Raw genomic sequence first — 17,035 nt, 5'->3', positions numbered from 1 at the left:
AACCCTGTGAATGTCTTGCCTCCTTTCTGCTTGGGTTTTGGAAAGGAGGTGTCTAGTGTCTCCATGCTCTCCTCATGCTCACCTTTTTCTCTGTAGGTTCACCCTCAGTATATTTGCCTTTGTGCTTCACCCATCAAAATGATCCCCTACTCCTATTTGGACAAGAACTCCCTGGCCCTGGGAGTCCAGAAACAGTTATCCTGTCCTTTGTACAGTCCCTGGATGGGACCACATAGTGCTTCTCCACATCATTTAGGCAGCACTACAGGAATGTATCTAACTTCCAGCTTTTTTGGTCAGACACGTTTGAATAAATGTTCTTAACAGTGAAGGCTTTGGCCAGAAACATGCCTGTGAGAGGAAGGCGGAGGTGAATAAATAGAATACGTGATGACATAAAGATTTTAGGAGGTACAGGGATGGGAATGTTACTCACAGATGGTGAAGCCATCCTAGCGTTTTTCATGGAAAGCTCTTTTAGGGATGTTTAGAGAGTTTTAGATTTTTTTTTTTTTTTATTGTGACTGTTTTCTTCTATTACTCTAGCACATAAACCCAGGTGCCTTAGTTACCATGTGTCCCACTGTACAGGGTTCAGAGGGAGCAATTAAAGCCTCTAAAACTTACCTGAAATAGCCCTGTCTAGGAAATGATAAACCTTCATGAGAGGTGAATTTAAGTTGTTACAGTAGTGTAACACATTACATGCATACTCTTACTTCATCTTTTTGTGTTTCAAACCGTGTTACCTTTAAGCTACAAGAACCTCAGTCTTTGGAAATAAACATATCAGCTTGGAGAACCATTCTGCTGTAATAATAATGGTTCAGCTGTAGCTTTATACCTGTTAAAATCTTATGTGGTCAAATCCAGCGGCTGCATGGACTAGCATGTAATTCAGAGGAGAAAGCAGGGTGGCTTCATTGCTTGGGTTGCATGTTGTTTCCTGATTAGGATAAATATGTGGTCTGTTTGGTAAACAAGACTGAACTCCTCCTTTCCAGTTATAACAATCCTGTTAACAATGCTCTGCCCAGAGAATGGCAAATAATGAGGTGATGGCTTAGCAGGGCAGTTCTCAACCTTTTGTAAGTGGAGCCTCGTTTCCTTGGGGAAAAAAAAAAAACCCTCTGATAGAGTGGGTATAGTGCTGTTATAAAGGGTAAAAAAACCCAGGGTAAACTTTGTATGTTTCTGTGATGCATTTACTTCGCTTTGCGTGCTTGTATGTGCTTGTGTGTGCTTGTGTAATTTTGTGTCGTCTTGCTTTGTAATTGCTTTAGGGATCACTTCTGAGGGTATTGTAGATGAGGGAGTGCAGATTGAGTGGCTGTGCCCACTGAGAGCACAGATCCACCTGGCCCTGCAGCCCATTTCTGATAGTACCCAAAAGCAGATACTTTATAGGAAAGAGTAAGAGCAGGCAAGCACAGAGGATGCTTCTAAATGTGCCCTGAGCAGCCCATGGCAGAGGTCTTAGTTTTGCATAGTGCTGATTTAGAGAGTGTAGCGAGCAGTATTCTCTTTGGAGTCCCACACTTCACATGCTTTTCTTGGTGGACTAATGGCACTTTTGGCCTTTTTAGGTGTTTTTTCTTTTTTTCTTTCTTTCTTTCCCAGTTTTCTAAGCTTTTGCTGATAAGAGAACCCTGAATTAATCTTCAGGCCTTTTGGGTATTGGATTACACTCTGCCTCACTCCTTTCTGTGCCAGCAGTGCTGGAACTGGCATGAGATGTTAATCCTGCTGTACCTATTCACTCAGTCGTAGAGGAAAATGTATGAAAACAAATTGCTAGTCCAGGCTAAATTTAGATTTATTCAGTTGGAGTTAATTATAATCTTTATTTAGTCCCAAGTGATGCCTTCTTATCATACGCTTATTATAGCTGAGAAAATTAATTTTTATTCTACCATAAAGGTGAATGTAATAATCTGGGTTCAGGGAAGGGATTACTTTAATAAGATTTATAGGCAGCCTTTCAGACAGGATGGTTTTATTACTATCTGTAGGTGGCCTTGCTGTACGTATGTCTTTCAGTATGGGTGACTGTGCAAAATGCATGCAAGCTGAAAACTGTAGTGAGCACCAGCTTGAAAACTTCCACATCCTACTTAAGTTTTTGGCAGCGGTAAGCAGGCAAAGCACTTGACTTGCTTTGGAACACAATTATACAGTCTATTACTGAACTTGTGGCCTGATCAGGGGTTTCATCCATATGCATGCCTTAATTTTGCCCCAAAAGATGTATTTTAGCAGACAGAAGATTTAAGAGGCCCAAGGCGTTACTTTCAAGCTTTCTGGAAGCAGAGTGATGTGCAGACATAGGCATGTGGTCTGGGAAAAGAAGCTTTAGGGAAGAGTGAGCTGTGAGATTGAAGGGGCCAACTCACCCCTTTCCCCATAGACATCTACATCTGCAGCATGCAGGTCTCCACTGGCCACCGTTAGCAGTTATCTGCTGGAAATAGGCTCCTCCCAAGGGTGTTTTATTACCTCCAAGATAAAAGTGTCTAGGAGGGATGGATGGATTCTGGAGAATCTTTCAGTGATTTACTGAGGGGGGAGACTGGAGTTGTGCTGAGCTTAGATACCTATTTGAAATGGGATGGGCTAACTCCCATAGTGTGTGGTCAGAACGTGGAGCTGCAGTGGCACTTGGGTAACAGAAGTCTGAGACATTAGAAGAAAAGTGAGACAATGTCCCTGGCCCACAGAAGTTAATGAGCCTCTCATCACTTTGAGATTTTTGGATTAAGTAGACCTTTTTTTTTTGTAAATTGCATCCCTTTTCTTGTCTTTCAAACCGAGCTGTCTGACCAGCAACGTTCTGCAGAGTGAATCTGTCTGCACAAATGTGTAATCAAGATGGAATGTAAGGATCGTGAGCTGGTTGCGAGTTCTATCCTTACCTCAAACTAGGATAAGAAAATTAGAGAATGAGAAGAGCTCAAAGGTCTCCTATAATCTTTTCTTATGCTAGAATTTTTTATATGTTGACAGCTTCTGCACTGACTTTAATGTTAAAAGATATTGTGATCTTTTCTTAGCTCTTTCTTGCAGTGTTGTATCTTCAAATTATTCTGTTACAGTTGAAAAGACTTACTATGGTTTGCGTTTTGTCTTTTTGTTCTGTGCTAGTGTGGCTCACTATGGAACTACCTCAAGTACTAAAGGAGAAAGGCTTAGTTTTGAATGGTAGGTGATGGAAGTTGTTCCTCAGCAGGACTGTGGAGGGTTTATCTCTTCCTTTTCCGCCCTAATGTAAAACTGAGGAGATGAGTCACAGGATGGACTCTGAATGTGGAAGTAAACAGTGACATCCTCCTTCCATGGATATCATATTAAATTTTGAATGAGTCAGGGAGAGTGTGAGGCGGGTGTTCATCTGGGCTCCTTAAATTCTCACTCAACCCAAACTTATCCTACTCATATAGTGCTCAGATGAGGTCTAAACTCGTGATACATTTCCACTCCAATCATCCTCCTCATTTTCCTGCTGCCAGGATTGAGAGTCAGAGCTTCTTCAGCTGTCACCAGGCCAAATCACCTTGCACATGGCTGGGGTCCTTAAATAACATCAGGGGTTATCCCTTGCATGTATGAGAGAAAGTGACCTACACAGCTGGTCCAGAATCTGCTGTAATTTATCAGCTACAGAATAGCTTTCCTTGTGTAGACACCCTGTTCTGGGATACAGTTTGTTTTTATTCAGGGATAATGCCTGCATTTCCAGAGCAAAATAATTATTATGAATAGAGCCATTTTTTATAGTGGAATAATGTACATGTGTAGTTTGTTCTTTATGGTCTTTAGCGAGGCCTGGTGGGAAGGACTGGTGATTTTTCTCCTATACAGACAAGCCATTGATTGCCTCTGCATGAGTCATGGATAACATCATAGTACTTACTGGCACCACATTACTTGAAATGATTCCTCTTTGTAAAAGAGGAATGTCTGTATGATCTCACGCTACAGTTCTGATGATGCTGCAAAAAAGCTGAATTTGAACATTTTAGCAGTTTTCCCCCAGGTGCAGGATCGGATTTCTTGTTTGTTTTCAGAGAAAAAGAATATCAAAAGTTGCAATTTTAAACACTTCTTGTTCTTCACACCTTCAGCTTCAGAATTACTGAGGGTTTATGGAAGACTTGGCTCCTGTGAAGTAGCTCGCTAAAGTAGAGGGAAGATTTAGATGTGAAATTTGGATTCATGCTCCATCAGGAGTTATTTTCCTTTTTACTTTCAAAATGATGAATTTTAAAGACTTTCTTCTTGCTACAGCTTAACGTAGATGCATTAGTTTTTAATGCTGATCTGCCACTGCCACCACTGCCTTCTGTGGGGATACTTGTTTTGCTTCTTATTAAAATGTATGAAAGCTAAGAAATGTAGCTTGAAATGAAATCTTGAGTTACATGAACAGCAGACTTTCATTGCACAATGTGAACTACACCTGTGGCTTTGCATGTGTCTTAGTTCTCTGCTGGTTTTGTGGCGTCAGTCCATGGTCCAGTGAGATTAAAACCAAAGGTGATGGGTAACTTTATGCTCTTCAGAAACATCAGAAGGGTGTTTCCTTTCTGTCTGCACTCAGTTTTCAGGATGAGCCAAGCTATGAAGCTGTTGCCTGACTCAGGAACGAGGGGGTTTGGCATAAAATGGGAGCGATGAGACTTTACAAGTTGACCTGGTTTTGCACTAGGGGTCTTGGTATTTGGCTAGTGCAAGGAAGTGTTTTAAAAGGAGCAAAGCACCTCCTGAAAACCTGTTACAAGGTAAAAGTTACTTTAGAAATTAAAGCTAAATAACCCAAGTCGCATCGAATGTCTTACTTCCCTCCATCTCCCTTCAATGCCACAGTAGTCTGAGAAACAGACTGTCTTCAGCACTGGGCTCTGGGGATGCTCATTCACCCTCCATTTACTTTTCTTCAACTCTTGCTCTCTTTTGTTACATAATTAGGACTCGCCCACCTTCTGATCTAATGTTCTGCCCTCTTTTGATCTTGCTCGAGTGTTTATTAAAGGAGCAGGTGATTTATTCATTGCTTTGTTGCAAACCAGAAAGCTGCAAATGTGTCCTGTTTGTGATTGCTGCTGTGAGGAGATTGATGCTGTGGTGCTGATGTACTGAATTAAAAAGGTGGAGTGTTGGTCTGCTATCATATGAGTTATCTCTTTTTAGATGTACCTTCAGTGTCATAAATGTTGCTAAATTCAGATATCGTATTTTGTTGCAGGCTGGTTTTAGGACAAAGCCCAGCCTTGTCTACTGGTGTTTATGTCTTCCTATATCAGCTTTCAGACAAAATTTGTGTCTCATTGTGTTTGAGTTGCAGCAGGCTGGTATCCCAGCCCTTGTGCCAGTTCTGAGAAGAGGCACTGAATGTTGCCACTGGAATGAAATGGAGGAAAGGGAAAAAAATGTATGTTCTAAGCTTTGTGTAATTCTCTGCTTGAGAGAGAGAGAAAATATCTGCATAAAGGATGGAGGGGGAAAGCCCTATAATGTGAAGACAAATGCATTTAAGCCTTGCCTTGCTCATGGTTCCTCTTTAAGTTCAGGAGCTATGTCGGTGTTTAAATCTGTGTCTTGGGAGAAGGCAAATTTCAGCTCTTCTCCCAGCAATGGAGAGTACTCTTGCTGCTGTGCATCCTTTGCTGGCCTGTACGGCTACACAATTTTAAGTGCAGTTTCTCAAAAGTATTTATTTCAAATGTAGTTCAGTTTATCTGCAATTAATCCCGGAAGGTGGTTGGCTGTATTTGACTCCTTACTGAAGAAACAACACCCTTCCTCCCCTTGCTGCCCCTGGCTTCAAGGGGCAAAGTTCACTTTCAGTGACTGAGTTGTGCAGTTGTACACCAGCACACAAACCATGCAGTGTCAAGGTGCTCTATAAACAGCATAGCAGTAATGGAGCTGCTAAAACACTGCTAGGTAACTTTGGTTCTAGAATTGGCATTGATCTTCTTTCTCCCTTCTCCGAGGGAAATGAGCAGGACAAGGTTTGTCCTGCAGCGTGTTTCCCGAGTACTTTGTTATTCAGGGGTGGGATAAGAGTGCTGGGGCTCCCACAGAGCAGCACAGCAGGCAGTGGTGGGACATTACCTGACCTTTGGTAAATGGTGCTCACTACTGCTCTTTGCTTCCATCCCTGTTGTGGGTTGATGTGGTGCTAACAGGCAGTGTGTCCATGCCTGCTGTGCAGCACCTGCTGTTTTCTGAGCTCTTTCACTTGTGCCTCCTACTTTTTACACTGCTTATAGCTTGGTTAGCCTCTTGCCTAGAGGGACTATATCTGTCTTCTTCCCAAGTTACTTATTACTACTCACACCTTCTGGCTTGCCATAGAGAACTGGGGTCCCTGGACCCAGGGACTGCGCCAGGTGCCCATCACTCACATCTGGGTGAAATGAGATGTGGAAAGGAAGGGCTAAAGTTAATTTTCTCCGGTAGAAAATTGGTTGTCCCCTGTGTGAGGTGTGATTTCATACCAAGCTGGCCCAGTCAATGCTCACATAGAGAAGGGAGGAGGAAGTTTCTCATCATCTGGGTTTCTGCATTTCAGCTGGGTGCCCAGGTCCGTGGCTGCGTGCAGCCAGGAGGTGTTGTCTGCCCTGGCATGTTATGAGAGATGGGCTGAAGTGTTTATGCATGGCCTAAGAACCGAGAGGACACTCAAGTGGGGCGGTTGCATGACAGCTGCTCTGCAACTGCATCTGCTTGTCAATCTGAGAGGAAACCCTGATCTGATCCCTGTGTGGAGTAGTGAGAGAGGTGACTGTTCATACTGCTTTCTGCTGCGAATTTTTTTTAGGCTTTTGTATTTTTTTCACGTATTTACTCATTTCCACAAAGAATGTTCCAGAAGAACCTCGACACAATTCAATATACAGCACCAGGAAAGGCCAGAAGTATTGTGATGAAATAAGAAGCGTTTAAATGAGTGTAGGTAATCACAAGCCATAGAAAATAAATGAGCAGAATTTCAACTGAGAGCAAAAGTGGAGCAAAGTCAAATGGATGAGATTTGCCCTAGAATCTGTCTGCACTAAGTGAAGGCTTTAAAAATACACAACCTGAAAAATTAGCTTAAATATTAGAGCTTTTACCTGCTAAATTGTGGCTGCAAGTATCTGAATCATGTGGCTTGTAGCAGGTGCCTTGTGTATCTGCTCTCCCCAGTCCTGACAAACAGTAAAATCTCCACTGGGCTTCAGCAAGAGACAGCAAGAGCTTTGACCTTAGGCTCTGTCATTGTTCCTTTGTTATCTGTGTGCATTATGGAACTGCTTCATTTTAATTCATTTGGTTTCTGTTTATTTCCTCCCTGGCAGTCCCTGGAGCTGCATTCACCAGCTTTTTGTTGGAGCATATGCATTGATAGTTTGAAAGACCCACCATTTCTTTCTGGTATAGTCACAGCCCAGATTGAATATATCTCACTATTAATTAGAGATCGGCCCAGACCAAAGACGTCTGTTTGATCCCTCCCTCCCTCTGGAATCTTTTCTTGCCTAGGAAAAATTGCTCAGCGCTGGCTGGAGGATTGACCATTGTGTTGTAGAGAAACTTTTGTGGTTTCCAAATGTGTTTCATTCTCCTCTGGAATTAAATCAGAAAATCTTTCTCACCGTCTGCAGACTCTTGCGTAAAGGATTTTTCTCCGTCTCTCAAGTTCACTCTTGCCTATAAATTCATCCCACTGAGACCCCTATCAAACCCATTTTTGTGTGTGTGAAAAGTTTGGGTTTCAAGAACACAAAGCCTTTATCAGTTTGCCACTAACTTCCCAAAGGCTGACCTATCAAAAGCAGACTGGGAGTGATGCGCATTTGCAACCTCCATGGCATTGTGTTAGTGACACTGGGCTAAAGACAATGTTCTGATTTATTAATATTCAGTATGTTAGATTCTTACGTATGTTGAAACATGGATGAGGAAAAGTTGTAAGTTTGATCTGGCACTAAAAGAACAAAGAGCAACCAGCAGGAAGTTTAGAAACTTGACTGGGATCTGGCCAATCAGTCTCCTTGTTTTCCCCAGTCTTGATTAATGGCTTTCAAGTACATCTTAGTTGGGGAAGGTGGAGAGGGAGCTTACAGCTGATGCAGTGGGATGTTTTCAGTGTATGACCTTTGAGCCAACAGTGTTATTCCATGGTACCTGTGTCAGATTGTTCTGTAATTGTGGCTAGCAGTATTGATCTCTGTGAATACGTTGCTTTTGAGGAAAACTGAGGGGCATGCTAAGCAAACGTTAGAGTTGTCTTTCTGTTTCCTTTGGCCTGCAGTGGTGGAGAGCCGAGGAGGGATCATGGACAGCATACAGAGATTTTCAAACCTCCCAACGTACCTCCCTGCAAACTATCAAATCTGCAATGCTGATACTTTCTTCTTCCTCAAAGAAGCCAACCAGGATATCATGAGGAACTCCAGCTTGCAGTCTAGGGTGGATTCATTCTTTATATACAAAGCCAGACTGCCACCTGTCCTAAATGCCACATACGGACCCTTTTCTGTTGAACAGGCTGTTCCCTTGGACCTCATGCTGACTTCTGCATCTTTTGGTTTCTCAAACCAATTCACTTTTAATTGGAAATTAAAATCTCACATAATCAACAGCTCAATCTATTCCAACAAACCTAAAATACAAACCTTGTTCTATATTGTGGGGAAGGACTGGGATGACTATAATTCTGAGGAGATGTTGCCTTGTGTGAAGATGTTTGCTCTCCTGGAGTCTAGAGAAGTTGTGGCCAGCTGTAGGTTGACAGGTCATCTGGGATTATGTGTTGCAGAGCTGGAATTATCTCCTACCTGGTTCAGCTCCCCTCCACCCTTGGTTTCAGAGGAAACAGCCTCCCTGGAAGGGATTACTGTGGAGCTCTTCTATAAGATCTACACAACAGATGGGGAGTGTTCTCCAGAGGATGAAAAATGGGAAAACAATATCCATGCAGGTCAAGATAATGAACAGAAGGCTTTGTCAGCTATGGAGAGGATTGGTAGCATTGTTGTTTACCCAAATCAAGATGAATTAAAACAGTCTTCACTGAGGCTGGATGAAAATATCGTTATTCGCTTACCACTCAACCCAGTCAGAGAAGGTGACGTTGTGACCTATCATGTTGCCCTGGCTGAGGACTCTCTAGCAGACCAGTTTGTATTAAGGTAAGAGAATTTTTAAAGTGCTCTATGCTGAACAGCCCACAGATAGGGACAAATCTGTGTCAGATGCAATTTCTTTGGTTACATTCAGGGTTTTCCACAGAGAACTTAAGCATTTTCTTTCCAACTGGGGAAAATGATAAATAGTTTGGAATTATTTGTGTGGATGACACTTTTTTGACCATGGGAATTGATTTTAAAGTATGAACTATAAATTTTTTATGGTTATTTTTTTGTTGTAATTCTGTTTGCTTCTAGTCATTATTCTGCCTCTCTAAGTCAGGCAGGGTAACTGTGGTGATCCATTTTGCTAGACAGTTTGCAGGAGGGTTTTCCAGGTCTTCAGTGAAGCTTCCTCTCCTTTTATCAACTTCCTCACCATCTTTCCAAGTACATGGGGTAAATCTTGCACAAGGTCATATGTGGTGAGGAACTATTTTGTTACATTCTACAGAGGGAGCTGAGAGGTGAGAAAACGAGACGTGCTTCAGCTTGCGTAGGAAGTCTTTGGCAGAGCCAGGATTTGGATCCAAACTTTGCAAGTTGTCTTTGTTTTTCATTCCGTAAGACAGCCCATCCTTCCTCAAGCTTCTTCAAGGTTTTGACTGCTTATTGTATGGGCCATTTTTGTTTTAAGCTTTGAGACTTTTTACTGACCTTTACTTGTGAATCTGACTGTAATAGGAGAATTCAGGCATTTCTAACCACTCCGAGGGTTAGTGCTATATATTTGTTATGTCCTTAGCTGTCAGGCGGTGGGTTCAGAGCTGCATGGAAACCAAATTTGGAGAGAAATGTGAGCCAGACTGAGAGAATAGAAGGGCCAAAAGGTAATTGGAAAGTGTCATATGCAGTGAGAATGCAAGACGCTTGGGAAAGAAAGAGTTGCAGCCTGTGCTAGCAAACCTCAAATAGATTCATGCCTTACTGCCAACTTTTTGATCCAAGAACGAGGGGAGCAGCACATGATAGAAGTGCACTTTGGGGACAGATGTTGAGAAAACAGACAGCAAACTTTATGCAGCACTTGGAAATCATTCAACGCTTGTGAAGTAGCCGATACATATTAATAACCCTGCAGATAGATGCGTAAATCAGCACAAGTGGTTCATAGCACAGTGCACAGGCAGAAGGAAAGAAATGGTCTGCAATATCCCAAGCACTACTCAGGGATGGGGGAAATATGTGAGAAATATCATAGGGTTTAACTAGACTTTAAAAGGTTTTGGTAAGGAAAGGTCTTCCTATAAACCCAAACTTCTTGCCTTTACATGGCTTTACTGATTTTTCTTCATTAAATATGGTTTTGTCCAGTATCCACTCTCAGTAGATAGACCAACCTCATTGAGCAGTCAGGTTTCAGCAGTTGTGTATTGATCCTCAGTGCTATAGCAGAGAGATTATGGAATTTGCCTAAGGCTCTGCAAAGATTTAACATTAGCTCTTAATTCTCAGTTTTTATTTCTCTTAGCCACACCACAGATAAAATTCCCTAGGTATTAGAGACACTCTTAGATGAGGATGTTTTCTTTCCACTGGAATTTCTAAAATAACATTCACCTTGTAACAAATGATGCCAGCTTTGGGGCTTGATGTTTCTTCTGGCCAGGAGAGCACTAGAAACTTCTTGCTGAGCTAGTTTTGAAATGCTGTCTTTCAAAAGCAAAGTAGATTCTGGAAGCACTGAGCACAGCAACCAACGTGGGCTTTCAAGGAAGCAGAAACAGATGGAGTTGGGAGCCCCAGGATGAGCCACAAGAGCCTGGCTGCTGCTGAGACCCTCGGCTCCCATAGGCCTCTATGACTTGTGTGTCCCCAGCCATCAGGCAGGAGTTACTTTGTGGCACGCTCCCGACCTGCAGTGTGTGCATTGCGGTGCTCCCAAGCTGCTGGGAAGGCAGTCAGGTTTCCATGGGGATTTCCTTCTTTGAAAAGTGTTAATCTTGAGGAGATGTTTCTGTTACAATAAATCAGCATGATTTTATCTGCTCAGAAGTACTTCTTTGGAAAATTCAGGATTGGCTCTATGCAGTCTAAGCCTATCTGGTCCTTCTTTTGGCTTTGCTTGCACTGTGCTTTTCATCAGTGAAACTGCAAGTGTTTTTATTTAACCTTCAGTTGAATGCTGAAGAGACAGAAGGCCATTCTACTCATGGTTCACCTGTCCTTCAGGATGGAGAGAGCACCAGCAACTGTTGCTATGATTATTTCAAATGACATACCTGGGGCCCATGGAGAGATTATTCAGCTGGAGTTTACATAGCAGGCAGGGAATTATGCCGAGGGAAATACAATCACTATAGTGCCTGCATCTAATTTATGCAGTTTCCCTTGCAGGCTTTCCCTGTGTTTCAGCTGAATGCTAATGTCTGTAAAAACCCAGAAGATTTTTATATACATAGAATTTCTGTGTGTTATAGCCAGAGAAAAATACATTGAAGTGAATGTTTGCCTAGGGAAATATATTTTTCCTAATATAACTGATCGTTTTTAATCATATCTATTCTAAGTGTAGCAGGGTGAGCTGCAGTCTGGCTTATATGAGCTGATAGATCAAAATCAAGTCATTCTCAACACAGCGTTTGATGCCAACTTTCAGCTCTGACAGTATGCAAAAGAGCAGATATGTTCAGTTTTATGCACCTCTTTACTATTTCATGCTGTGTTGTGTAGTATTTTATTTTATGTTGGATTTTGTTCTAGCAAAACTGACTTCAGTTCTCATATAAAAGCAGATTCTTCCTCATTTTGGTAAAATGTGGAATTCTTAACCAAGCTTGGAAACTAAAAAGCAATTGGAAACACTTTCTTGATTCAGCAATATGGTTTGTTGAAAGATACTTGCTCTTCAAGCTCCTGTCCTTCCAGTAATGTCACTTACAGGGCGAAGCTTCAGCTGTCACTTCCAGTCCCTTTCATCAGTCCAAACTGGTTTGCTCTGGTTAAGCTAAGCCTTGGTTGTTTTCATTCAGTAACTACAATTTAAGATTGGATTGAAGCTCTGGTTGTGCTGTGGTCCAGGGAATTTGTTCCTTTTCCTACTACAATCCAGCCAGTGTGGTATGGTGCAGTGAAGGACCCAGGTATGTCACAGGGCACAATCTGGAGGCTAACTGTGCATTTAATACTCTCACTAGACTTGACAGTCAATATTGCTCACTTTGTTGATAGATGATCTCTACATGTGTGCAGTGAAATTCTTATGACACGGGGGAAAGATTAATTTGTGGCCTTGCTAGTCTGGTCTGCGCTGTAAAATTTGCCATCTGTGAACATAAATTTTGCTCATTAAGTTTGATGGGTTGCCACTAACCATAGGTTAACCAGAAAGATAGGTGGAATGGGCTGTGTTGCCATGATTAAACTTCTTCATGGGCTACCTAGTTTAAAAAAATAAGGGAAAATGAAGCACAATTTTGAGATTCCACCACGACTAATACAGGCATCAGTGTCACAAATACTCCGGTACTGTTTATGTTTTGATGCACAGGAGTCTCTCTGTTACCTTTTGTACTGCCAAACTTAGGTGAAGCATAGTAGTCAAGGAAAGATGGAAACTGGGGCTCAAGAAGGGGTAACACCAGCTTTTGAGCTATTTACTAAACAGAAGAGGTCTCCTCATACAGATGTGAGTTCCAAAAGAGACAGGAGAAAACTATTCTTGCTTAACTGGAAGGAAGGAAAGCTCACCCAATAGCACTGGGAATGGCTTGCATTTATTTTGTGATGTGTTATTATTTAATTCCATCTTCAGACTCAATGGGTGCATTTAAAGAAAAAGGGGGGTCATTTTGTACAGCGGGAAAACATTTAATGGAATAAATGGGCAATTGCTCCTTAGTTATAGGAAAGAAACCAGGATACTCTCTTTATAAATAAACAACATACTTTGGTCCATTTTCCATGTCTCCCCATTGACACCATCAGTGAGGATGTGCTCGTAACGAAGGCTGAGCACTGACAACAATTTGTCCAGTCACAGACAAAACATGGGTTTGTTGGCATTCCTTACGTGTCGCTAAACATGAGCAACGCATCCTTCTTTTAAGGCCAGTCAGAATAGAACCAGAGAGATTGGAGATATTCCAGGAAGCAGCTGAAACCAGGTAATGAATCCCAGGCTAGAGACTTGAAAGCAGCTGGGATGCAGCCTCTGTGTGGAGGAGAATGGCAGGACCATGCAGAGAAACCTCACTGTTCTTGGTGCCTAGGCAACCTCAGGGAAAAGCTGCTGCTTTGCTCTGCTGTGCTCTGCATAGTGCAGGGCAAAGATTGCTCTTTGATTTTTGGATGAACCAGTACAAGGTGTAATACATGCCAGTTGGCTTTTATTGATTATTCTCACTAGGAAAAATGATATCAAGGATATATATTAATAAACACATATCCATATGGAGGAGGTTACGTCTCCTGCTAAGGAATAAAAATTGCACAGGCCATTAAAACTGACTTACAAGGCTTCTGCGTTAATAATGAAAGATCTGTAGAAGTCTGAGCAGTCGTCTAGAAGGCCAGAAAAAGATCATTAAGAGGATGTCTCCTGCCAATAGTTGCCAAGAGCAAACAAAGGAAAGAAAACAGAAGGTTTTAGATCTGGAAATGCATAGAAAATGAGAGCATACAGACTGTGGGGAATGCAGCCTGGCTGCGAGTGAGGAGGAGGCTCTGCATGGCCTTTGGTGCCTGTAACCAAGCTGGTATGAATGGGGAAGCAGGGCAGGATTATTACTGGTGAGAGAAATGAATGATTAACTGAAGCATCATTTTAGAATGAAAATTCAGCAGAACTGAAAGTGTTGAGAAGGGGAAAAAATAGACTTCTGAAATTCATCAGAAGTGCTAGTTCAGATGTAGAAATAATTACAGAATTAAGGCCTTACTGGCCACTTGGGAATATTTGGGTTTTATGCAGAAGTTTTAATAAACCCAGAACGAATGTTTAAATTTGTTATTTCTCTCTTCTCTGAGTGTACATTGAACTAAATGTAAAATGAAACAGTAATATGTAATACTAATACAAAATATCAAGCACTGCAATGTCTGGAAAGGCCAGAGGTATCTGTGCAACCTTAACTCAGTCCGCATGTATATACACATTATAACATTCCTCAAAGACAAATTCACACGATTTTGTTTCCAAATCTCCTGCTTCATTCAATGCATGCATTGTCTTCCTCCCACGGTTTTCTTTTTGTCACTGAATAGGGAAGGGAGTAACATCTTCCAGGACACTCCTGTGAAGCCTGGGGGAGCTGTCACCAGAATTTTTTTAGCTTGGATAAACCATTTCTATGAAGTTTCTCAGAAAGGGTTGAACCATTCTTTCATTTTTCCATTTGGGACAGGCATGTAGCCCCAGAAAAGTAGCTTCAGCAAATGACAGCCTGGCAAGATGGTATGGAGTTACAGATTTCACAAGGATGCTGTATGAAGTGGGTAGACCTGAATCTCTGTTGACTCGAGTGAAAAGGACATCCTCCCTGGATACCGGCAGGAAGTGCCTGGCAGTGCTGCACCCATGTGCGCAAGCCAGCCTGCCCTGGAAGGGGTCATACTACAATGCCAGGTTTTCTCTCCTTTTCATATGTTTTAAGATAAACTTCTCTGCCCTAGCCACAATGGAGAGGGAGAAGAAAAGAAATCACCCCTCATACAGTCTTAAAAACAGTTAAAACCAACAAAAACATAGCTCCTTCCTAAAGCTCAAGCATTCCTAAAAGCTTAAAACCCAATGGATATCTGACAGTGAATAAATGACCCAGTGAATCCTGAAAGACCCCGCAAGACCATAGTCAATAAAGCTTTTTAATAGAATTTTAGATAAAGGTCAACTCTCTGCTACAATAATCAGCCATCCGCGATCACTCTTCACAGGGATAAACCAGGCAGAGCAGCAGCCCCATGTGACGGCGAGAAACTCTTGTTAGTTGTTGAATATTGGCTTTGAAGCACTTCCAGACGGGATTGCGGTGCGTGGTGATAAACGTTCTTCTTTTATTGAGACGTTTTCTGACAGCAACTTCTGTTGCCTTGCAGAAGGGGACTGGAATGTGCTGCTTTGTCCAGAAACACAGCTGCTTCTTTCTGTGGTGTTATTAAGGTGTTGTGAAGGTAAAGGAGGATGAGATAGTGAGAGGAGTTTGTGGTGCTGAGTTTGGGAGGCTATGGCAAGTGTCCCTGCTGTCTTCTCTCTCACCCTTCCTGGCTTAGGGATGCTCCCTTCTCCCATGGGAGTGGGGAAATGTTTGTAGTGGGAGTTGGAGGGGTTGACCAAAATGCGGAATTAGATACTAGAATATAGGGTTAGGGATATTAAAATATAATAACCCTAATATATTAGAATATTTAGCCTGTGTATTTCACCAGTGTTTTTCACTGGGAAAATGAATAGTGTGGCTGCTAGTTATTTTTAATACTGACAGTTTGAGAATATTTCACATGTATGGTGGGGGAACACTGAGTACAGCTGCAATGAAATAACGACCCACTTTCCATTGGAAAAGGTGTTTGGTTTGCCTTGAAACCCTACTTTTTCTTCTATTTGAGTCCTGCCAGCAGCACAGCTATCTCATTCATCTGCCCATCTGCATCTACGAGCACTAAGGGATGTGGCAATGTTATGTAAATTAATTTGCTGTATCTCATATGCAGAACCATAAAGTGGAAAAAAAGAGAGTTAGTTATGTTGATTTTAAGTCAGTTGGTATGTGAGCAGGCATCTGCGTCTGCAGGACTGAACTACAAGTGGGTGAGCAGTGCTGTGTGTAACTGGTGGCAGCGTATCTTGTTTGACAGATCAGATTGTTTTGCACATGTGTGACAAATAGGGTTTGTAATAGAAGCCCTGACAACCTCTTGTCTGCCAGCCTGTTAGCAGCCACTGCTGCACTCTGCAAACGGAGATGATGTGAAAAGCAGTTCCTGTGGATTTGGAAGGTGCCAGTATGCCATGTGACTTGACACAAGCACAGCCTTGGTGATGGTAATGGAAAAAGATTTTACATTTTTAAATGGTTCAGGTTCTACAGACTTTTTCCTTGGCTGATCCCCATCTCTGAGACCTTCAACATGACAGCTCCTGCTAATTAACTCCAGGCAGCTCCGGCACAGCCCGGTGCTTGCTGCAGGGCCGGATGCGGAGCTGCACAGCACTGCCAGCCCATGCAGCACATTGCATTGAGAGCGAGGTACAAGCTCTGATTAAACTGCTTGTGATGCAGAGTGTGCCTGGGAAGAAGCAAGTGGATTTTGGAGGGGACTACTGCTAAAAGGACCCCTGTGGTTTGTTGTATCTTTTCAGACTCCCTCTATGCCACGTGAAGGTGTGTGGGGTAGTGATTGCTCTTGGACAAGGAGCTGTGTCAAGGGGCTGCTGAAATTTCAGCCTCTCCAGTTTTCACAGAGCATTGTCACTGCTCTTCCCCAGATCTCTTTCATTTGTGGCTGTCCTGTCTGTAGCTGTTGCCTGCAGGAGGGGAGAGGTGCCTTTCCCCTTGTTGGGATTAACATTAGTGCAGATCCAAAATGGGAAGGGAAAGCCGCTGAAGATGGAATTAGGAGTTCAGTTTTGCCTGTGAGCACCTGGTTCTGAGTTCAGTTACCTCTGTTATAATGTACAGAAAGCTGCCTTCAGATGACAAAACTGCTTAGATATGCAGTATCACAAAGGGCAATTTAAAGAAAATAGCTGCAAGATGAATGTTTTCATAGTTCTGCCTTTGAGTGATCATTTCAAGTTTGGGGACATGCTGTGGCTTCTTGCCTAGTGTCCTAGTGAGTGAGTCCCTGGCCAGGAGCCTGGGGGAGGTGTCTTTGTTTTGGACAATATGCTGAGTGGTCTCTGCTTTGTGCTGCCAGAC

The 17,035-nt window shown here is 42.4% G+C and overlaps 1 protein-coding gene across 4 annotated transcripts in view; it reads left to right on the top strand.

Moving 5' to 3' along the window:
• Window positions 1-17,035, top strand: part of LOC134170298 (transmembrane protein 132B-like) — a 233,874-nt gene that overhangs the window by 54,962 nt on the left and 161,877 nt on the right. For 3 of the 4 annotated variants that reach the window (XM_062631617.1, XM_062631619.1, XM_062631618.1), the window contains exon 2: window positions 8,300-9,179. The exons of the other annotated variant lie outside the window; for it this stretch is intronic. In XM_062631617.1, the coding sequence (XP_062487601.1) occupies window positions 8,300-9,179 (880 nt within the window). The remainder of the gene's footprint in view (window positions 1-8,299; window positions 9,180-17,035) is intronic. 4 annotated transcript variants of the gene reach the window in all.

The sequence above is a fragment of the Pezoporus occidentalis genome, unplaced genomic scaffold, assembly GCF_034315485.1.
Source record: "Pezoporus occidentalis ecotype Australia unplaced genomic scaffold, CSIRO_AGI_Poc_V1 ctg37, whole genome shotgun sequence".
Taxonomy (NCBI): domain Eukaryota; kingdom Metazoa; phylum Chordata; class Aves; order Psittaciformes; family Psittacidae; genus Pezoporus; species Pezoporus occidentalis.
The sequence above is the reverse complement of the archived record's forward strand: the minus strand, read 5'-3'. Positions and strand labels throughout refer to the sequence as shown.